General features: G+C 33.7%; 1 protein-coding gene across 2 annotated transcripts in view; it reads right to left on the bottom strand.

Annotated features, from left to right (window-relative positions):
• The window catches only part of LOC115455732, an 81,413-nt gene extending 58,065 nt beyond the window's left edge, over positions 1–23,348 (bottom strand). For both annotated transcript variants that reach the window (XM_030184403.2, XM_030184402.2), the window contains exons 1-4: positions 23,290–23,348; positions 8,825–8,905; positions 2,699–6,039; positions 2,442–2,475 (exon numbers count right to left, since the gene is read on the bottom strand). In XM_030184403.2, coding sequence (XP_030040263.2) covers positions 2,442–2,475; positions 2,699–6,039; positions 8,825–8,842 — 3,393 coding nt within the window. In that variant the 5' untranslated portion in view covers positions 8,843–8,905; positions 23,290–23,348. The remainder of the gene's footprint in view (positions 1–2,441; positions 2,476–2,698; positions 6,040–8,824; positions 8,906–23,289) is intronic.
• Between the last annotated feature and the right edge of the window lie 2,159 nt (positions 23,349–25,507).

Here is a 25,507-nt window from a genome sequence, read left to right on the forward strand (position 1 = left end):
TGTCGTACAACAAACAAGAACTAATAAACCCTAATTATATCGGTAGACACCACACCAGCCGTTCAAAAAACTTATCAAACTGCCGAAGTTAACTTTTGTTCCACCTTTTGTTTGAGGTGTAAAAGCAATAAAAACCTTATCGGCTTCACAAGAAGGCAGGATGTGTAAAAAATGTTCATTGAATACTTCGTAGGCCGATGCTTTATTTAATGCCTAACTTATCATAAATTTACCTGACTAATTACACATGGGATAATATCTATTGTTTATATTTCGAATCATAACTTTACTAAAAAGCTGTTAAATAATACGGGTTCACGGGAAATGTGTATTGATTTTTGGTAATAATATTTATGAAGTTAAAAATCTGTTAAATGCACATCAATAAAGCATAGTTTTATAATACTTTTAATTTTAAATATTTAGTAAATATATTATAAACTTATACGAGGCATAATTGTAATCTTTCACGTGATAATTGTTATGGAATCACAACATGACTAATGTTTGTAATAACCACGTCGTGTTTTAAATACCGTGAAATAACCAATAACAAAAATTACCCAGGTATTGTTAAATGTAATTAAATTTATAGAAGGTCGCTCATGTGTTTTATGTGGGTGTTATTCGTATTTATTCCTTTTTTACTTTTTGAGTTGACGTATGGGTTTTGTGTTTTGTTTTATTGTTGCTGAGATGGTCCTAACTGGTTTTGTTAATAATAACGGTATTGCTATCTTAAACTGGAAACAATAAATGAGTTTGTTTGTGTATTATTATGAATTACGATAAAGATTTAAAATATATTTGGACCCACATAATTATAACAATAAAAAGTACAAAAAAGATGTGTAGAACTTTGATAATACTTAGCAATACAAGAATAATCCTATCCTCGTAATAACAGAAAATTGTTTTAAAATAATTAGTATATAAACTAAAACAATAGCAAAATATTTTACCGGCCGTCAGAAAGCGCGTACATTTAAAAAAAAGAAAATACTCAAAAACCGGCTTCGCGTTCAACTTTATGTCAAATATACCGGCAAACCGCAGCCCGAGGTACAACACTACCTTTCTGAGATCAGAGCACAGTCTTAGAATCACAAAAATCACTGTATCAGTCTGTATTCAAGTTTTTTAAGTATCGGGTCCGGTGACTACACGCATTTTACTATCAACCCGACATCGACTGAATCACAAATATAACTGAGGAGCTTGTTGCAAGACAAGTCGCCTCAGGTACAATTTTCACGTTTCTATTACCCGTTTATGTAGCGACGCCTTTATTGTTACAAAAGTTTGTTGCCACGCAGTTGCAACCTTACCTGGCTGGGTTACTATGAAAAGAACGTTGTATCGCGTTGGCTGCTGATAGAAAGAGACGAAAACTGAATGACTGCTTACCTTTGCATAGAGTACGAACAAATTAAAGGTGAAATGTCCTGTATGAAAGGTTGATTTGAACATGTTATGTAACTTAGGGTATCTTCTGCAGTAATAAATTATTTGTGACTTAACGAATAATATATAAATAATAATTATAAACAATGTATGAAAGAAATGATTGTTGCAAAATATGTTGTGACAGAAGTTATGAGTAGATATCGATGAATGTATAATTCGTGACTTCCGTGGAAATGTTGAATGCCATGTCTATTAGAGTATGAAATCTTTGATGCAGTCGACGTCACCGTTTTGAAATGTTAGTAACGCGCACAACATTGCTGTCCTTGTCCAGCGCGATACTCCCACAGGGGACCGATTCAAGGATACAGTGCACTCTTCAGTTCACTGCTCCCTCCGCCTGGTGCGTCGAAGCCTTAAACTATTACCACAATTATTGTACCTACAATAATTTTTAATTATGGGTTTCGTTAAGGTTTAAGAATGAATTTCAGTTTTAACGTTATAATAATATTATTTGTCTGATATTATTTTAGTTAAAGAAAAAAGCGTAGAAGACTTAGCCTATTTTCGTCAGTTTAAAAAATTAACACCCGCGTCTAAAAAGGATTGTAGACAAAATTATAATTATAATTATATGGATAATCAAAACATCTTATATCTATAATGATACTTAATGGATCTCCATTAAGTCGCCAAGTAACTTATACATGTTATTGTTTAGTTGATCTTTTTAAAGCCCCGGCATAAATCGTTTTTTTTTTATAAATGCACTCGATGTTATTAGTCGGACCCGCAATTTATTTTTAACGGCCTGTGTAAATATTTGTTCCTATTAATTTTAAAATAAATGCTCCCTTTATAGCATAGTATTAGTTTCAGTTAAATCTCCTAGTACGCAGAAGTATAGGTTCTAACAAAGGAGGTTTTGTTAAAGGTTTTCTTAACTTTAATGGAGCAGACTGTTTCTTGGTGCCTTCTGTCTTCTGGCTAAAAAAATAAGTAACGCGAAACGAATAATTGCAATGACATACCTGATCCTCGTTCCGGATGTCAATGATGTCGCTTCTGAAAAAAATAACAGAGCAATTATTCCGTGCATAAACCAGAAGACGCTGGATGTGAAAGTTTTACGTGACACGTATTATTGGGCCGTGCATAACCATTGTTGGAAACCATTTTGTAATATTATGGAATGCGTTCGTGCTGTGCATTTCCTACTTTTCTCACCACTTGCAGCGTTTACTAAAAATGATTACGTACTTGATAATAATAATAATAGATACATTACCTTGAACGGATCTTCTTGATGACCGGCCTTTGAGGAGTACTGTCATGAATCCTCACTTGTGTGGGGTCTATTTCTTCACACTCATCATCATCATCAAAAGGAAGTTGGCCGATCCTTTTCGCCAAAATTGAATCCATAAATGGACTATAGATTTGCCCAGAAGTACCCAAGATGTCATCGATGTCTGTATACCTCGAAATATATCTTTCGGGACCTTTTTGGTATGCACTAGCACTTTTCCTCCTGTACTGGCGATTGTTTTCATACGGTGATGAACGTCCTCTGTAAATTTCGTTTTCTTTAGGAGTTTCTAGACCTTCAGGGCTTCGTCTGTCCCCTAACGGCTCGTCATCTGGCAGATGTAAGGGGAATGGGGGCACGTGTGATTGTGGAACGTAAACTTGAACTTCTTCGTCAGAAGAGTCGCTATCATGCTGTGGCGGAGGAGTTGGTAATTTCTCTATGCCTTCTGGAATGTTTTTGTCACTTGATAACCACCACGGTCTCTCACCAGATTCTATATGTCTAATGCGCCTGAGTGGGAAGTTTCTTTCAGAACCTGACTTGCTTAATGCTTGGACATCATTTTTGTTACTATTGGATGAGTTTTCATTACTAGGTGCCCACCAATCTCTTTGATCACCTGACTCTATACGCCGGACTTTGAAAAAGTTAAATTTATCACTTTTTTCACTATCACTGGATGACTTTCTAGGAGGAGTCAATCGCTCGATGCCTTCAGGAATGTTTCCACTACTATCGAGCCACCAAGGCTTTTCATCGTCTAAAAATTTACACTTTTTCAATTGTCTACCGGGATCGGAATTGTCTGACGTGTTATTTATTACCGGATTATCTTTCTTATTTTCACTGTTAGATTCTTGCCACCATGCTTTTTCTCCAGATTCTACGTGTCTTATCTTCCTTGGGACGTTTTTGTCTGATGCAGATTTTTGATTTTCGCTATTGGGGTAGCTGTTTTTCCTATCTGATTCCGAATCTAACCACCAAGCTCTTTCACCAGACTCTATCGGTCTGATAGACTTAAGTTTCACCAAATTATCGTCGTTTGTAGCAATGACATTTTTATTCTTAGAGGACCTATCACTTTCTGTTATAAGATTAGAAACATCTTTTCCGGTTGATTCTGAAGTAGAATTCTCAAGCCATCTGTTGTTATCACTTGATTCTTGATGTCGCATTTTAAAAAGATTAGTTACTGGAGCAAGTGCCCTTATCAAAAATGATTTAGCTTCTTCTGTGACACCATCATTTTTAGGAGCTGGAGCAGGCGATGGCTGTCTTCCCGATTTATCAGTTGGTAATGACAATTCGTCGGCGGATGTTCTGGACATATCATTAGATTTTGTCTTAATAATATTTTCATCTTCACTTACAGATGATTGTGTTGATAATGTTATACTTGATTCAGGACTATTGCTTTCCCGTGATTTGGAATGTTTCAATTTGGAAGGACTATTTTGTAAATTGGTAGATGATGATGTTCTCGGTTTACTTTTTGTTGTTGATGCCGTAGATTTTTCGCTAACTTCACTGCCTTGGTCGGAGTCAGTGGAACTAACTGATTTGCTCCTCCTTTTTGCTACTTTCTTCTTAGATGATGAGTCTGTGGATGATTCCGTACTAGATTTTCTAATCTTGGACTTCTTAATTTTTGTACTTGCTTCTGTTTTTGGTGCCTGTGGAGGTAATTGACTATTCGTAATCGTTATTTCTGGTGACACTAATTCTGCAGCCGCCACAGGACTCTTTGCTCTTTTTAACTTAAGATTTACGTTGATGATAATTTCTGATGTATCGTTATTATCATCATTATTATCTTTCTCATAAACACCAACAATATCTTGATTTGATTCAGATAATATCACATTATCCGGAACCACATTGTCATTTTTGCTATCAGAATGGGACAGTGTATTCATAATATCTTGGGAGAGGTTGGAGGGCGGGGGGACGGGGGACGGCTCTGTACTTTGGCTTCTGCTATTTCTATCATTATAAGAATTGCTACTTGAATTTTCTCTCAAATTGGAATATTGTGTAGAATATCTGCCCGCGTATCCTGTGTAACTACTACTGCTGGGCGAATAATATGACCAGTTAGTCATACTAGTTCTCGCTGTACTGCCAAAGCGACTCAAACGTGTCGGGTCATCTAATCTGTCTGATTGTATTTCTTTGTCCAGCATTTGAGGTCTTTTCTTTAACCTGATATATGTTTTTTCAAAAGTCTTTGCCATATCAGCTCTTCTACTTCTAACGTATGCCGAAGAGCCAGGCGGCGTTGGTGAAGTGTGTCGCGTAACTACTGTTAACGTTTCAGTTTCATTCTCGTCTTCATTATTTTTAAATACCTCCGTACTCTCCTGTGTCGTATTAATTGCTTCGAGAGGCGCGTTGTGAGGTCGAGTTGATTCTTCGATTATTGCTATCGAGGGTATTGGAGTTGTTACTTGTAGATTTTTTTCTGATTCAGATTTTGTGGAGTCGGAATGGTTAATGGGAGATACGGAAGTTCTTTTAACTGTGGGCGGACTCCTCAAATATGATGATGATAACCGACTGGCAATTGCATATCTATTTACGGTAATTTCTGGTTTGACTTCTGTTCTAGATGAAGGGCGTGAATAACTTGATGTTCGTGGATATAGTTTGTAGCTCGACAAGCTATTATAGCCTGCAGACTTGTCAGTCTTACTTGGAATGTCTTTGTCTCGATCTCCGGGACTATGATCTCGGGATTTATCTTTGATATTTTTAACAGATTTTCTCTCAGGACTTATGTGCCTTGTAGGGCGTGTGAGACTATATTTTGATAATACTGATACAGGACTCGTGTCTCTTCCTTTTTCTCTACTCGTAGTGAGGGATGGTACAGCAAGTTTAGAGTAGTCTTTCTTATCATATTTAGATTTATCATATTTAGTATTATCGTATTTAGGTTTCTCAGTTTTTGTGTTCTCATATTTGGGTTTTTCATATTTTCCTTTTTCATATTTCGAATTATCGTATTTTGGTGTATCATATTTGGTGTTATCATATTTGGCGTTATCGTATTTCGTATTATCATATTTGGCATTTTCATATTTGGAGGCGGCTTTATCGTTTTTATTATAGTTGGCATATCGATTGGCAATAGTTGAAATGGGTGTATCTTCTTTAGTAGCCCTTTCCGTACAGAGAATCGGAATACTCGATGACTTGTACGACGGTGTTGTGTTAATATACTTCGCCGTGACGGTTGTTGGTCTGTCTGTAGTCGCGGTTGTCGTATTCGTTCTGTTGGTGTCTCTACTCCGACTGTACGAAGGTGTATCATACTGAAATTAAAAATAACTTCACTTAGTAAGAAGGCACTAAAAGTCTTGTGTTATTAAATTTAAATGCGTTAACTACAACCGGCGTAATCGTGAAATCTTTTCTTCGTTCAACACTATCAATATAGAGCTGTTCTTTTGCCGCTTTATAAATAGAGAGACGGGAATGCGTTTATGTACTTGTGGAGATAATGTATAGGGAAGGACTTTATTAAGCCCTATTTTATAGGATGTATTATAAGCTGAGGCTGATTAATAAGAGGCTAAACTGTGGAATTTAGTTTTATAGGGTGGGTTTTATGATATCGTCATAAAAAATAGTAACAGATGTTAATGTCAATTAAGATTACTGCCGCTGCAGTTATTTTAGATATTAAATCTGGTCATTGGAAAGTAAAGCAAGAAACAGAATAAGAAAAACTCTGTTCGCTATTAATATGTGGCTTGTTCTTAGGTTGCTTTTAGAATCAAGATTGATTGGATGAGATTTCAAGCCATACAAGCTATATTCGAGTAAAACTTCATACAGAGCCAATGTTTTTGTAATCGATCGTGTGGAATAACAGTTACGATTTCTATTTCATTAATCCAAGAATACAATTTCTTGCTTTAGTAATAATGAAAGACCATATATGAAAAATAAAAATGTCAACAAGAGTCTGTTAAAGAAATATTTATTAAAGTAAAAATCTTGTATAATGCCTTCTCAATAGCAAGTATTATGCGATTCATTTTAAGTATATTCATTTATTAAAAATAGAAAATAAATATTAAAGCTTGACGTGGACCTTTAGAACTTTCTATTTAAAACTCATATCTTTTAATATGTGATTACTAAAAAAATATTTAAATCGAAAACAAATAAAAATACATACTAATAATGAATAGAACGTTATGCAATAATTGGATGCAATTCTATTATAAACGTAAAGTTATGCTTAATTGTACAAAGTTTATTTAAACAAGACCTCAAAGAACCAAATTTTCCTAAACTTTACGTATAAGTCCTTTGAGAGAGATATAAAATGATTGACAAAAAAACACGTCGTATATTTAGCAGCAAATTTATTTATAGATTCCAGCTTCGTTCGCTTCGTCAGTTTAAGGGACAAAGTTATTCCAGTGACACGGCTAATTGTAAAATTTTGTCTTTCGTAAAATAACTTTGCCGACATTTTGGGTCCATTGAGATAGTTCTTTATTTAGGTCATCGAAAAATGATTTTATTTGTAACTTTCTTATTACTCTATCGATTGTAACGTCTTTGGACTGTTAAGTTATAGTCGTAAGCCTTATTTGGTGTGTAAGAATTGTAAATTGGAAAATTGTATCTTATGAAGTCTGAATTTATACTAGCTGTGACGAAGAAATTGTCTTGTGACAAGTATAATTATTTTGCTTATCCCATTGACGTATGTTCTATAGACTCAAACGTCCTAATAAACTATTTGTTCAAAATTCGTTTAAATATTAAATAATTTTACTGATTTGACTAATATTTTTTATTCACATCCAAGTTTACAGTAAGACTGTTTTTATATCATGAGCGTCACTCCTTACACAACCTCAAGCTGTCAATATTGACTATACTAAAGTCAGTTTGAATGGATTGCAGTTTAATTCAGTTGAACACAGTGAATGTTCGGAACACCAAATCTTACTAGATTTACTACTCCGTACTCGTAGTACATACATATCGATGCCTTGTCTCGAATATTTGTTGTGCGTTGAAAAAACATCAAGATATTCACAATGAATTTTTTTGCTGTTTTGTATTTACGTGGTTGGGTAAAAATATCGTTGAAACAATAATTACAGTTCTAGGTAAGTAACTTAAAACTAAGACATTATATATTATAAATGTAAATGAAGGTATAAATAAAAAGACGCCATTTATGACGATTCTTTTAACAGAAATTATTTTCGAAGTATTACTTTTCAATCTTTCAAGAATATCTTTTCGTAATCTTTGTAATCTTGTCTTAATATAGAATTACAACGCTTAGTTAGAATTAAGCTTGTTTTAACTCTAAATAACAGGTTAGTCCAAAAGTAGGAATGTCGTTCAGATTCCAGTTAGAATGCCAGGTCATCGTGTCGGTATATAGATTAGTTTCAATTTAATACTTTTAATATGTCCAAAAACATCGGTAATGCTTACAACAAAATGTTTTCGTATCCGATTATTCCAGGAAATAGATTACGCGGTTCATATTTTTTTGAATTTTGTTTTAAAACTCTTAATCGCGTAGGAATATGGACGTCAAGTCGGTTTTCAAATTAATAAAATGGAAATATATTTTTCTCGTAAATATATTACTATCTGTTTCCTCAACACCATTGTTGAAGGTACTGTACGAAGGATTTCGAAACTTAATTATACATACATAGTACACTGTTTCGATGAGTGAAATTATCGTAAGGACATCCGCCTGTCAATTGTCACTGTATAAGTTTCTAATGTGGCTGCGTCTTGCGTCAGGCACATAAAAATCGCCACATGTTTGGTAATAAATAAAAATGGTTTTGGACTCTACAAAAGTAAAGTAGTATGGGACGTTGGCTATGTTAGAGAACACAGCCTTTAAGCAAAGGAAAGAATTCCAAAAAATGCAATAACATATCTGAATATGTTAAGGATATGAGAAGTAAAAAACATATCGGTCTTAGATTTATATAATGAAGAGTTAAATATAATTAAGCGAAATATAATGAAGAGTTGCGGTTATAATGATATTGCCAGACGAGCAGCTATATAATATTACAAAGTATTGTACAGAATACTCACGTAATTTCTGAAAGACATCTTGGCAAATCATCAGCTCGTTTCCATTGATGCGTGGCTCTTGGTCCAAGTGTAGCGTGAATTCTGGAAGGAACACCAGACATGTTAAAACAAATTATTCACCTTTGCTTATTTGTTTACGTCCGCGCTTGTTAGGAGCTATTCCATTGGACTTGACATCGTTGCATAGGAATTATTAACGTTTCAATGAAGCACGTTCGTATTCCTTTAAATGTAGCCTTAAGTCACTAGTGGTTGTCTCGTATTTGGCTGTCTGGGTAAGTACCACCGCAATGTCTATTTCTAGCACCAAGCATATGTTACATGCACTTTTATCATACAGGCACGGAAAATAGACCTCACCTCACCTGATGGTAAGTGGAGTGGAGTCTAATTTTTTTTTTTTTCATCCTGTTGTTAACAATATGTCTTATAAGTTATTACAATTTCGCTATCTACCAGCTAACTTAGTAACTAATGATAGCCTGTGGCTGTGGTTCCCTTTGGTTGTCAGGGGGGAGGGGGGGGGGCGAGTTTCCGCTATTTGATACGTAGCTCGCCCCCCTAGTGGAGTCTATTAGAATGTCGTCTGAGAGAGATGATTACCCCTCGGCAGTCGATAAAATTATGCCGGCCTGTTGGAGTCGGATATACACAGGGTGAACCCAAAACGCGACATACCTACTACTATACTGTACGGTTGTTGCTGTGCGGGCGGATTTAAAATATATCCTAACACCAACAAATTTTCATTCATTCATATGTATAAAAAATGATTTGTAGATAAATATCTATAATTGATTATATTGTTATTTATTTGTATCTGAAAACATAGATATCGCTACTTATATAGATATTCCGATACCATTTATGATTAGTTTGTGACGGACCAGTAAACCGTAGTGTGGGCAATTTTATTACTGAACGGGTCCTATTTTGTGATTAGGCTTGATTCGTGTTTATTTTGATTGTAAAATAGTTTATAGAAAGCCATAGATGTGCCGTTTGCTTACACGATAGGGCTTAGAATGAGGCGCAAGTATTAAGACGAGACTAGCAATTATTCTAATTAATATATTGATTTGGAGCTATAATTCATTGATAATTAAGCCAGTTGCGGACCAAGAACTAAACTAAGTAAGTCGAGCTCACAAGGCTGAAAAAATTGCACATCCTAGGACAAAACTTAGTTTAAATCCTTACAAAACTTTAGCTTTAATCTTAAAACCTTCGTTTGAGTAAAACATTATAAACCAAGTATATACACATGTACCCAAATGAATCAATAATTAATAACTGAAAAAGCCAAATTACTAAGTATATAGTTTGCGGTTAATAAACTAGTACCTATGGAAAAATTACTTTGCCATCGACCTCAGCTATGCGAGGTAAAATAAATTAATGCTTTCTTGATTTACTAATCAAGTAAGAATGAATGGCGCATGTATAATATTCCTTCTTTAGTAGTTAAAAAGCGGTTAAAAGTTTTCTCTTCACATATTAATATGTACTTGTGGTTGTCCAGTCGGCGAAATTCGACTGTGGAATTAATATATTTATATATCATATTATACAGAAATTATTTTTTTCTGAACCCCTTCTGTATACTAACTTTAATTATGCGACATCTCACACTTCTCCGTGCGTGCAATGTGCTTAAATAGAGGTACAAAGTTTTGTTGACACGTATAAAATACAAACACTAGAATAATTTTGTTAAAGAAATATAATTATAAGGCATCTTACACTACTTAATCGCTGTTTCGGCACTTACTTAGTAAATAAAACGAGAAACATAAAGATCACCGATCAGGTTAATTACTAATTAAAATAGTAATTAGTAGCGGTAATATTTTAGGTGTCCCGAGAACGAACAAACACGGTTACTATGTTTTTAAACATTCTACTTCGCGTTAATAAACCGATATAAATAGGTGTTTGGTATTGCTCTATGTTTACCTTCATGTCTTGAAATTGCGTATAATGCGGAAATATAAATTTTATCGGTGATTTGAGAGAACTTGTAGTTTACCCATTCTTACATATTTATCTTGTTTAAAAGTAATACTAATTAATAACGCTTGGGAGAAATTGCGCGTGTAGCAAAATTACAGAAAACATAAACATATACAGACTGTGATAGTCAGATTTCGAGTTAATAAATGTCAAAACTTTACACTATTTTCCAAGAATTCTTTAGAGAAATAACATGCACTTTCTTTGAATTTGATGGAAAGCTATGCGTGGGTCGGCGGTGTTTTATTTCCAATGTGCAAAGCTATGCACTCGCGTAGTCTAACACCTGTAAACCGTCTTCTCGGGATATTATGTGGATCTATTTACACGTCGTATGAAATTCTCAGAACACATAGTGTAAATATATCGAAGGTTAATGTATCTTTTTCTTTTGGAGAACAATTTGCTTACATAATAAGAATGAATTCGACGTCGGCAGCACAGTTCCAGAGTGAGCTTTGCAGAAATAAATTCTACATTCGCAATTAACATGCTAACATTTTCTTAAATGCATATATTGGTGCTAATGATCAAAACGCACTCTCTAAGTATCATTGAATCCCGTGGAAAAGTATTCTCCGCCCGCGTCGCGGTGAAACTTTATATTTAATATTCATTAGTCGCATCGTTGAAACATAAAGAAAATGTTCAGAGGTCATAACCACATAAAAAGAACTCATAAAACATCGGTTGCTGACCGTGCGCGTTCAATACCGAGTTTCTTTTTAGTATTAAAATAGAAACGATTTTAAAAAGTTTCCGGACTGACCTATATCGATCGAGCCAATGGACAAAAGACGGATGATCAACTTTTTTCTCTACACGGTCGCACAAGACCTAATCTTGTTATATTAAACTTAAAGTCCATATTCAGGTGGAGCGTTCGGTTCATAATTATCGTCTATGTCTGGTGCGTTTGTACAAATAAATCAGGCTGACAGCCGTTTCACTGATTGAACACGTTTTCGTAAATGTTTTAAGGTCATAAATGATCCGTTGGAGCCTGGATGGTAATAGATTTTATGCATACTGGTACGCGTGTCGTAAATATCTTATTTCAGCTGTAACTGCTCGGTAATGAATGTATTTGATGACGTGGTTGTAGTTTGCTCCGCCCGAGTACTCTCGCGCCAATTGCTTTTTAATATATTTTATTATATAAGTACCATTTATTTTGTTCTATGTACAACAACAATTCTAGATTTGAATGAATAAAAAAAAGAACACATGATTACTGTAAACACTATAATTTTAATTCACACGGGACGTCCACCAGTTTCATTTAATAACGCCGCTTGTAATCAACATTCTAAAGACATCGCAAGACAAAATAAATAACGCAGTGTTTGGAATTGCGCCATGAGCCATATAATAGCACGTTGACTTCCCTCAACTAGAAACATGCATAATTATCTCATCCGACAATAATAGGAAAACATAACTGTAACGATTCGGGATATGTGGTAAGTGCATAAAGGTCCATCGCGCGAGTCGACAATGGACATTCATCTCAACGTCCAGCGGCCGTGTGACTTGGTGATAATTACATAATATTTCATCGGCTATGTTAGAATTGGTGCTATTTCTGTCGCCGAAGCTTTACGCCAACCTGTTGTGTAGATAAGCAATGACGTTTTGTAATGGTCTCGATTATACGGCTGCAGTGAAAGTGGCCGACGCCGCACTGATTATGAGAGGACTTAAAGTCGAATTTAAAAAGTTGATAAGCGAGCGACACAACTTCGATTTGTACAGCCACTCCGTGCGTTCCAATGTGGGATATGCAGGATTCGTTGCGGTTAGTATTATCGACTTGTAGTTCTAGTTTAAATAGCAACTCACTTTTTTATTGCCACTTAAATCTTTATGTCTAGGTTTTAATCTCATAAGGCCAGCAAAAATAGATTAAAGAAAAAAACATTTAAAAGAATAAGCCACTTATGGGCATAAAATTGATTATATAACAATCTCTCACCAAAGGATACACAGTATCAAAACTGTTCTATATTACTTAAATATATACATATGTTTGGTAAATGTAGAAGTATATTATTCACCGTATGGTAGCAGCCGTATACACCAAACAAATGCCAACCGAACGCAACTAAACAATCGCGCTATAGGAACTGTTAGATTTATTTCTGTCGAAAGTACATTACGAAAATAAATGGCCTACTCCCAGCTGCAAAGTGTCAAAGACTCGAGTTCGAATCAGGTTGTTGCCTCGGACGAAATGGGGTCGGATCTGCTTCCCGTGTCGAGGGTGCCAGGTCTACCAACCTTCGTGCCAAACGCTGGACTCTAGTAATACCTAATTTTGTACAGAATTAGCATATTTACCATTAAAAGAAAATTTTCCGGAATTCTGACGCACGTACGTTCCAAATTCAAATAAAAATCGACATAAAAAAACAAACAGAAATAATATACATCCAAGCTATATACTATAACAATAAATTTAGAACAAAACATTTTGGAAGTTATCGACAAAGAAACGTAGTAACTGAAGCGTGATTTAATGGGGCTAAAAGCGATCGTGACACATTTGGAATAGAAAATTTAATTATCTATGCAAAAACAGTGTATAGTTGCCAAAGATCTGGTGTCGTTACATGTGTGCAGCGCAAGATTTATGATTAGCATACATAATGAATGTTCGGCCGCATATTTGAACTACACGCAGAAAACATGTTTAGCCGAAGGACTATTCATCACCTCAGTAAACGTAAATCAAAATAAAATTTAAACCAGTTATTTTTAATCTTTCATTACAAGTAACCCTTTATAATAACTAGGATACATACAATCTGGTTAAAATATGCGGTCATTGTTTATAGATCTGTCTATCGTTTGAAATGGGTATTTCAAGCGTATTTAAATTGTTCATCCATCTAAATATTTCCGCTCGATTCAATTCGCACTTTGTATTATGTGAACAGATATCTTGAGCACCTGTTATGATATATTTTGCTTGCATTCAAGTTTTCATTTCCATCATCTTGGCTTACCGGCAATGTGTTGTGAATTTGAATCTCGGAGGCCCCCGACTTGATTCTTAGGCTATACTTGGATAAACTGTGAGGTATATTATTGTAATTGATATTTGGTATATAAAAATATAATATATTATATGTAGCAAAACAATTACTAATGTATTTATGATACTAAAAAAGACAATTATTGTTCTTCTCTGTTTTTCTATTTATTGTATTAACTTGAGTGTATTGAAATATTTAATTGTTTACGAGATCAATAAACATACTCCATTTAATTTTGTTACATTTCCTGAATGTGTTGATATTTGAAACCAATGCTAGATCGTTCTACAATTTGTATAAAATTCACTAAGGTGACCAATACCGGAGTTGGTTAGGATAGATAAATTATTGTAGGCTTCTTTTCGATCGGCAGATAAAAATATTCTTGAAATAAATTATAATCTGACTTTATAAAAGTGTGACAATGATTTGAATAACTTTGTTCATACAACTGTCCTTTTAAATTTGTTCAGGTTATATGTTTTCCCATGACTTTATCTGATGAACGAAATTCTTTTTCATAAAAAATCTCAAGACTATTGGTTTACTGTGATGGTTTTAGCGTTAAGATTCTATTTCTAATTCAATTACAAAATATACATTAGGGCAATCTCCAAGAAGTTATGTGAAATAGCTACAGTGAAGTAAATAGAATAGAGTAGTATATAGTATTCTTCATAAGGTGTAAATGAGTTAAAAAAATTGAAAGAAAACTAACACTATGCTAGAAGCAACAGTAAATAACGCTGGCCTAGTGCGGATTGGTAGACTTCACACACCCTCCAAATTCCTATAGAGAACTTCTCAGGTAAGCAGATTTTCAGAAGCAGATCACAAAGAGTATGCATATATTTTTTTAAAAAGTTTGTGTTGTGTGCCTTTGGGATTTGAACCTGTGGACATTCGTCTTGTCAGTCCATACCACCCCTAATTAAGCTATGGTCGCTTAATATTTAATGATTATTATAAACAATGATAATTAAGAACAAAAAGACATTAAGACAACATATTGGTACTCAAAATGCTAGATAAACATTTATTAATTTATTTAGGGTGTCACAAATATTAACTGATGCAGAAAGTGCAGTTTATGAAATAACCTGTTATATAACAAAGTGATGATACGAGATCGTAATTATTTTTGAAGTTAACAAGTCCCAAAGACAATAAACAATATAGTTATTTATAGACCAGACAGCAGGACCTAATTTGTGCTCCAAAAGTTATTGCGAATTGGTATTGAGTCGTTGTCACATCTGAAATATTTGTGTAACAAGATGTCACAGCGTCCTTAGATATTAATACAAAAATAACATATTTGCAGATAATATGATAATTTAGCCATTAAAAACGTATAAATTACGATATGGAAAAAATATTATGGAGTATAATTACATTGGAGTTTTACTATTTTACTGTAGATTGAGTAACTATCGCATGAGCGCAAAATTTTTCTATAACGATCTTACCAGTGTCCGCTCTACAGTCTTAGAAATCTTCGACAAAGCCATAGAAAGGCTTAAAAAACATAACGAATTACAAAAATAAGTGCTATACCGTAAAAGTTTGCGCAATATATGTTAGTGACTACTGATGAGTACTAACTACTTCGGAGTCAAACTTCGAATAACTGTTTATTGGAAATAAAAAGTAGTTTTAGAATAAAGAATAAAGAAATATAGAATAAAATAAAATAATTATAGAATAAAGTTAACCACAACATATTTCGAAGTTACATAAATATTTAAATTTAACACATTATGCAGATTCTACATAATAGAAATAGAGTGATCAATAAGTTATATAACAGTAGGAAGTTTAGATATTATATTTATTCAAATATATTAGTATTGTTTCGCAATGTATTGTTGTTAATAAAATATATTAGTATCGAAATGTTCGTTTCATAATGAATTTTAGATACTATTAACTAATGTATAATATAATGTGATAATATTTTTTTTTTATTTAAAGTGGTTACGTAATGGTACATAATTTACGACTGCTGTTTATGGTTGCTATTTAGTATTGCGTTCATATATAATATTTATAATTAAGTTTTTTGATATTATGCTTGTTTTTTTGCAACAGCTTTTAAATAACTAATAATACCGAAGATACTCTTATCTAGCTCGATGCGGTACAACATTAATTGCAGGACTGAATTAATGTAATCGGGAAAAACACATGAGATGCGAACTTATATTCAATAATAACTTATATGGTATTTTAAATTATGAAATGCTTATTCGGCGGAACGTAGAAGCACTTTTCACACGTTTTCGTACTACTGCAGGGATAATACGTATATATTTTTACGTACATTATAAGTAATATCGCTATATCAGTCGCTTAAAATATTTTTTCGGATAGCAACTACTGTATACGAGGTGTTAAAACCCATAGTGGCCCACGTAAGTGTTACATTTTTGGGGATCACCCTGTGTTATCCGGTTACAAAAGGCCAGCATAATTGTGTAGGCTATCGACGGGTAATCACTTTTCATCGGTCGACATTCTATTGGACCCCATCCCACTGACCATCAGGTGCAGTGAGGTCACCGTGCTGGATAAAAATAAACATCCACAATAAATGTTATGAGCTATCTATTGATGGGCGGTTTGTATTCATAGACGCTACAAAGTCACAAACGCTATTGTCAACTCGTAACACTATTTTTCAAGGAGATTGCGTTATATATCAAACATGAGGGCGTAAAGACATCTATATTTAAAAGTGGGGCGATAATGATGTGATGAAATGCTCGTAAAATAACACAGGTACAATGTTACTCATGCGGTTGGACAACATCCACACGTTGTCTGACGTGTTGCTGTTTCCATTGGTGGCAGGTATGAAACTGACTGGGTGTATTCCCGCCCTCACACCCACCACTACAACTCCTGTAAGCCAGGATCAGCAGTGGCACGCATTTTGTGACACCGTAAACCGTTTTGTGACTGGGTGTATTGGGAATATCATATGTTTTCATTACTGCATGAGTGGAACAAATGCATTACATGTCGGTAATGAGAATATTTTATGTGCTCTGTTATTCTGATGTTGTGGGCGTAATTAGATATATTTTATAGTAAATTATTTTGCAATGTTTTAGACGTTTGTTTATGGAAGTATAATTAGAAAATGTATACGAGGTACAGCTGCAAATTCCCTCAGTAATAATTGTAATTGCTGTGAAAAATGGTTGCAATTGGTATGACTATTTTTTATGTTTATTCTAATCAATTTGTATTCATCGTTAAACAATTTTTCACCTGTTAAAAAATCCCTCGACATTGCCTACCTTATAATGGATTTTACTAGTAGAATAATGGCTACAAATAATTTGATGGAATGGTAAAGAAATCATTAGTAACGTAACAATATCTGGAATATGGAAGGTGGCCAGAATAATTCGAGCCAAAAATACTTATTGTTAATTATAGGTTTATCTCTGTGACAGTTAGTGAATTTTGCGTGAGGACTCAAAGAGCTTTCGACCAGGTAACCGAGTAGCCCACATTCCGAGATCAATAGGACGAGTATTTATATTTACCATTGATTTTATTAATGAACTATATAACGCCAGCTTGGTGAAAGTATAAAATTAAAACGTAGATAAATATTAAATTTTGGCCACAAATGTGTCTGATACTATAGTGGGTAAATATTTAGGAACTTGCTTTGAGGATTTGCCCAATTCTTATGTTAGTTGTAAAGCGAACGTTTCATTTGTAGTGTTCGTAAAAATGGTACGATATAGTATTAAAAGTGTGCAAATAATGTTCTGATTAATGTTTTCTGAAATTCTCGAAACGCACCTAAATCTCTTGTCACGGTATTTCTAGTTTGATTCAGTTTTTATTAAAATAAAGAGTCGGTAATTCGCATGTGTTTATTTTGCTCGCATAATCTAATATTTTCGCTCGTAGTAAAATGAAATTGCAAATATCTGAGCGTCATACTCTACACGTGTTTCCTCTGACAAGTCAAATATTAATATATTCCGTTCGTCGGAGGACACAACAGGACAGATCTATATTCTGTTACAAGAGGATTGCACTAACTGCGAGACTGGGTGAAGGCAAATATTTTTACATAAAATGAAATTGTTTGAAGCATACTACACTATGCAGTGGTGTACAGCGCGGGCGAATAAAGTATAAAGTTTATATTGATTATTATAGAAGGTACGCGCCTTTATCTGTCGTAGTGTAGTTCCGCCTAGCGCGGTTTTACCTTGTTTGAATCTGCGTATTTGCCTTTGGAAAACATATTAAAAATATTGAACATATACTTAAGACTTGACACAATTCATTATGATCTACTTACAGTAATGTTAGTAAATATAATACCACAACGTATTAAACAATTATGACGGAAGTGGCACTGGCAAAGTAACTGGTAATTTAAATATGTATTTAACCGACACTTAGACTCTTCTTAACTGATATAATGCCAGCTCTACAAACTAGCACCCTGAACATTCGATATCCATATTTAACAACAGAAAAAAAGAGGATTGTTCAGACTACCCGCGCGTGCCGCTGCGAACATCATATAAGACGTTGAACATAAGATCCACAAACGTCGCCCAGTAGGCCCACGATCCACGCACTGCACTAAAAATAGATGCAAGCTACATTTCGATGCAATAGGATATCCTGACAAATTATTTTTATATATCCCAGTTTGTCTACATATCCGTTGGTACGGACGCCACCCTAGCAACCATTAATTGACACTGCATGTTTTTATTAAGGCGATAAGCATATTGACGCATTCATGTGAAGTGCATTTAAATGAATGTTTGCTTGTTCAAAACAAAGGATTAGAAGTCTGTAGAATCATTTGACTAAAATAATTTTCCGGCTTTGAATATTCAGTCACATTTGGCCTACAATGACTGAAATTAAAAGATTATTCATCGATTTACAAAATGGAATAAGATTTTGTCATTCTCATACGTCATACGTCATTATTCTTGACAAAGAACTTCAGGATATAGAGCGACTCACCATTGCACCAAAAACTGGACAATCTATTTTTGATCTAATAAAATAAAATAAGCCTTTATTTCTGAGTAACAATTAATTCTTAAGTATCATAATTTTTAATCGGTATGTTTTTCGTCAGTTTGTCTTTCGACATAGGCCTCCTCTAGTAATTTCCACATATCCCTATTCCTCGCAACTCTCATCCACAATGGTCCCCCAGTTCCTTTTAAGTCGTCTTCCCAGCGTCTTGATTGTCGACCTTTGCTCCCTTTCCCATCCCTCGGGTACCATTCACTTATTGTTTTTGTCCATTTCCCATTTCTATCTCTTAACATATGACCTGCCCATTTCCATTTCAATTTCTTACATATTTTCCCTGCATCTTTAAATTTAGTTAGTTGTTTAATATTTTGTAGTCTTACCCTATCCCGTCTTTTTACTCCAATTACACTTCTCTCTATTCCGTTTTGGCATACATTAATTTGTCTTGTTTGTTTTTCCGTTAATGCCCACGTTTGGCATCCATATGTTAAGCAGGGTAAAATGCACGTGTCATATACTTTCCTTTTCTCTTTTAGTGGCATGTCTTGATTCTTCATGATTTAATAATTTTTGATCTAATAATACGTAAACTAGGTGTATTTTTCATAACATAATTTTCAACATCTACGTTTGATGTATTTGTGTGTTATAATGTCTATAAATTTAAATAATAATTAGGATAAATATAAAGTTGGGGCACATACATCAGAAATTGTTGACGCAATTTAAGTATTAACAAATAAATTAAGCAAGGAAGCACTTGAAAATATTAATAAAAATTCAACTATGATATTATTCGAATGACCTAAACCCCACCGCAAACGCTTTCAACCAGTTGGCGAGTAAACAATATAGCTATAAAACTGCCGACTGAAGTCTGCGCAGCGCCTAAAGAAAGTAAAGCAACAGACGAGACACTGACCCGATTTAAAAATGCAGTTTTGCTGGAGCCACTTAGATTGTGCGTCAAAATAGCATTTAACTATTTCAAGATGTAAACAGTGGCGGGTCGGGTATACAGGCGTACCATGCATAAATTTTAAAACAACTCCAGAAAGCGCAGCTAATTCAGTGGAATTGCATGCATTCACATGTGTTTTTATTCTGGATGAGTACATAAGTATGAGTAATTTGTAAATAGGTAAGATTATTTTTATTGTATTTAATTTAGTCGTTGTATATTTTGGATTTGATTGCTTCTGGCTCGTAATTTTGTATCAAAAATATCTGAATACATTTGATGTTAGATCAATAATATAAGAATTGTGTTAGAAGCATCATATTTATAAAAATCTTTTAAGTATATTTGGATAATTACTACGCCAGAGCGGGAGGAAGCGTCAATGTTTGCCAAACATGAACCAAAAGCATCCATCCATATTGTTTAATTGGTTTATACATCGTGATCTACCTAACAGATATGTTGTAATAAAAACACGTTCCCCGCTACAGATCTTAACAAATGATTACAAATTGCGCGGATGGTTGCGAATGAAGGAACAAGAATACATAAATTCGAGACTGCGGAGCATAAAATAATTATATATTACAACAAACGAACTTGACACACATTAGAGCCAATGTTTGTGGCACATGTTTTTTGTTATATCGCTAGTTTTGCGAAGTTTTGTAATATTATGAATTTCTAATTCGTTGTATAATCTTCATTTGGCTAGATAAGAAGGTATGGTAAAATATGCATTAATGATGATTCAACGAGGAGAAATAATTATCTATTTATTTCCCGATGTGCGCTGACTACCGAACAAGTCAACATGTTTTCGCTCAACGCAAACGCAAAACTCTGTAGTTGTAATGTTTGTTTTCAGAATTAATGACTCTTTAAAATGACGAACACATCATGTCGTATTGTTTTGTTCACAACAATTTTACGTTAAGCTAAGAGAAGGTAAATGAAAATGAGCATGAGTTATATAACACATATTTGATCTGTCATGAGTACTTTTCATGAAGGTCTATGCGACGTATATTTTTTTAAATTTTGACGTTAATTTAGCGCATTCGAATCTTACATCTGCAGATAAAAACAAAATTTTACTAATCTGTAGAATAATAAAGAAATTACGTAATACAACACTAGTTACTTTCACAATATCTATATCTTGTTATGATGTGAACTCGACAATATCGGTTAATTTTCTGAGGTTTGCATCCTCACGAACCGATTGTTTAGACTTTAGACATTACCACTGTAAGTGTTGCCATCTTAATAGATTTCCCACTAAAACTAGTGGTTTGTTAATATTATTATTCGATGGTTTTCGATAGTGGTTAAGGAAGGTTACTGTTGTAACTATTATTGAGAAGAAAAACCCTGAACCCTTAAAATATTACATACTGTCCATCGGCAAATGTTTGGCAACTACTACGACTAATAGGTTTAAATATTGGATCATCAGTTTCCAATTTTTTTTTAATCATAATACAATATAGTAATATACAAGTAGTGTATGGGATGAAAATAGAAGTTAAGCACTTAATACTTTATTTGTTTTGAAACAACTGCGCCCCCTCGTGCGCATGTAAGAAAACATTATAAAACTATAAACGCCCCTGCTTACCGATACTACTATCGGTCCAACCTGTCTTAAATCTTTCGCGATCTACATGAGATAATAATCGCGAAAATCACAATTTTATTATACTAAATCAAGTAAATCAGCGTAAATCTCTTTTATATCTGTGATAAAGTATAATGGTGTAAAAGCGGACCATAGATTTACGACTCTATATAATAAAGGGCATCTAGAAACACTTTAAATATTTGCCGCGAAATTCCTAAGGCTTGTTTTGCTTGAGTAACGAGTTAGTAGTTTGTAGTACAAATAATGAGGAGTTACTGAACTTGTGAAGGAAGTGCACGTATGTTTTCGCGATAAACATCGCATATACATATCGGATTTATAGACTTTGCGGCGTAATTTCGGATTCTGTTACCTTGTTGATAGATTTGATATAAATTACTTAGGCCCAAAGGCAAGTTCTAATTGTAATATTAATGGAAGAGGTGCGCAACTACAGTTCTTTCGGACTTATCAACAGAGCCCTTCATTTTAATAGAAATTATAAACATTATGATGTGTTGAAATCAAACTATTTTACGGATATTTTCGCAGTTTTTTATATTGTAATTTTCTCCCATCGTTTCGAAGACTACGGTCTTTATGGTCTCGGAGAATACTGGACATTTTGATGTGCATATTTGCTTTGTCTAAATTTTAAATAGATATACGATTTAATTTATAAAATTTAAATCTAAATTTATTGCTATTTTGTTTATATTATAAGTTGTTTGTAAAATATTATGTATAAAGTATGTTTACACTTGCAATTCTATTTAAGTAAAATAGGTACCTGAAGCAACTTTTTAGAATTAACAATACGATCTGAATTTTAAAATCAATCATATATTATCGCAATCGCTTAAAATCATTTTCTACAATATCGCAGTTGAAGATGCTAGTATTTTTATAAACCATTGACCAATATAATTAAAACTAAATGTGCACAAGATCAATTTGAAACAATTAACACGACTTGTAAAATATTCGCAGTCACGCTCAACTCATTCGCGCCTAAATTAACTTTTTGGTTTATATAAATTTGTTTATTTGTTTACATTAACTTACGTGCTTTGAGCACATTGGAAAACTCTTGCGCGCTAGTTTTAAAATCTGATGAGAATTTTCAATGTTTATGTACTTTACTGGGTACTTATATTTCTATTAATTCTTGGACGTATGTAAAAATATGTCCTAGTTAAAATATATTCATAAATTCATAATGATTTATAATCTATATATGATATTATTTCTGTTTTGTTTAATGTTATATTCGATATATTGTACGAATTTAAAACATAATTTTATTATTGCATTAATATATAAAAGTGCATCATTGAAAATATTACACAAAAACAAAGTAATTAAACGTCGCTAATAGCAAATTAAATGACAACAACAGATCACTAGGAAATAAAAACCGCGATGTACGTATAAAAATAACACTCATACACTTAAAAAAACCTATGTTTAAGTGATTAAAAATAATATAAAACATTTCATTAGCGCGTTCGTGACTTCAACTACACTTATCGACGTTACACAAAATCAAATAACCAGGACGAAATGTCGAAACTGGCCTCGTTTCATTTAAAAACTGTTGCAAATACACAAAATATCGTTTCGTTTAATTACACATCCGCGGCCCGGACGACATGCACCCGCTGAATGCAGCACAGAAATAAAACTACGGAAATGTTGTATGAAGGGTCGGCTAGATCACATCGCTAGATGGATTCACGGATATTGTGGCATAAATAAATGTATTTTAGTCAAAAATGCAGTAACTGACCTGGCGTTTGTGTAGCGTGCGCGTGCGTTGCAGGGCGGGCGGCCGGCGACTGGGCGGGCGGCGTCTGCGCAACTCCGCCGGGGGGCGACGGCTTATACAAGGCGGGACGGTTACGACACGATTTTTTTTTTATCGTGAGGTGTAAAATTGTGGGTGGTATTCTACTAAAAACACGTTTTCCAATAATATATTTTATTTTTTACGGTCAGTCTATCATCCTATGTACTCAAACTTTTTCTAAGTATTTTAATATCAGTTAGTTGCCTTATTTATATTATTTGTAATTTATTATTTTCTAATCAACTGATTGGCAATAATTGGTGATAAGGACCTTATTAATCTTACACATTTGGCTCTGACTGTGTGATCCTTAGGAGTTTGCCTATAAGCTTTAATCTGTTTCTATATTTTTGTACCAGATATAAAAAACCAACCTACCAACCTAAAATTACGAATGAAATGATTTAGTTCTGGTATTTAATACTGTATGTTATATTTATTTTAGTAGACGGAATGATAAATGTGAGCTATAATCAAAAAGAACCACTCTTACGTCGCACTTTATATTACGGACTTAGTATAAACTTAAATTTATTCTTTTTTATACGGACAAGTGGCACATCTACACCGCTCGTAGGTTTATTGGCGTTCAGATATAGTATCGACTGAATGGAGAAAAGTATCCATTGACAGTTGATACAATTATGCCGGTCTGTTCGAAACCCGATAGTAGTAACAATAATTGATACACCCAGTCAGGGTTAAAGGAATTTGCATTGAGCAACCCGGTCGTAATCGATTGTATATCTGATTATAGTTCATGAGTGAGATTGAAAAGGCTGACTCAGATATCTAGGGCTTTACGCTCATCTCTTAAAACCATTCAAGTTCGACTCGGCCACATCGGCTGCGCGACCGTGAACCTTATTACCAGCCGATACGGTCGTGGTCGCAGTGTGGCCGCTAAATCTAACTTGAATGGTTTCAGGAGATGTTAGTACTGCCCTGATATTATTAGTAAAATACAAACATTTTGACATGGCTACGGTAAAATGTGGTAACTCAAAAATAAATCGGGGTTAAACTGGTCTTGTGATTAATACATTAATGGTTCGGTAGAAATGAATAGGTTTGTGGATTTATTTAACACTAAGTCTTGTTTGTGGGTTTGTGTGCATTAAAATCCTTTACCGCTAGAAAAGTCCTTAAAAAACTATACGACGCCAACTGTAGTAAAAAAAGGATTAAAAGTTCCATTATGTTCTAACTATCCAAAAAAATACCGGGAAAAAATATCTTATGTCTATAAAACATAGCCTAAAAAATTTGAAAATTTATCCAAATCTATATTAAATCCAGTCCAATATATAAAAGTTTTGTAGTGTGTAATAATATAACATTAGTAACACGCAAGATAAAACAATCTTCATTGTCCCTATTCACCCTGGCATGAATCCGATTTGGTCCATATTATATATTTTGTTTTTACCAATTTTTAGTTGGAACTATGACTAATAATTTCCTCGAAAACAGAATATTTATACTCGGTGATATCTATTTACTTGTGATAATTTTTTTTAAAGAATACCAGCTCAAACAACTTGTTTGTCGTGTTATCTTTCAAAATTGACGTGTTTCTTTTTATTTCATGAGTATTTTGTAGCTATTTATCATTGTCGTTTTTATCTGAGCGAAAGTTCCAGCTTCCAAGTTGGTGTCTTATTGCTATGATTGTCGAAATTAGTGCATTAGGTTCAAAGTTAGTTACTAGCTTATTTAAAAAAAATGAATATTTATTATTAACATATTTTGTTCTTAGTTCTATTAATAATTTATTTTTGATATCTTAATTGAAATACAGTTGTGTAACTTGTAGTTTACCCAGGAAAATAAAAAGACATCGCCGTGTTCTGGTAAAATATGAAACTAATGTCTTATATTGAAAATGTTAACTTTAATATGAAAAAACACAGTAGGCGTTCCCAAAGCAGGTTTTTTATTTTCCTGGTCAAGCTATGAAGTATTATACTTATATAATAAAAATGCATTAGATGTAAAGTCATCTTTCTTTACTATTTGGTTACCTAAACAATGTTCTAGGGAATAAATACAGCGCCATCTATTGTCAAATTTTTAAAAAATATTTACCGTGGAGACACCTTTTTCCTAACAAGATAATTTATACGAAATCTATCTCCTGAGAAGGCTTTTTTGTTTA

Source organism: Manduca sexta, chromosome 27 (assembly GCF_014839805.1).
Source record: "Manduca sexta isolate Smith_Timp_Sample1 chromosome 27, JHU_Msex_v1.0, whole genome shotgun sequence".
Taxonomy (NCBI): domain Eukaryota; kingdom Metazoa; phylum Arthropoda; class Insecta; order Lepidoptera; family Sphingidae; genus Manduca; species Manduca sexta.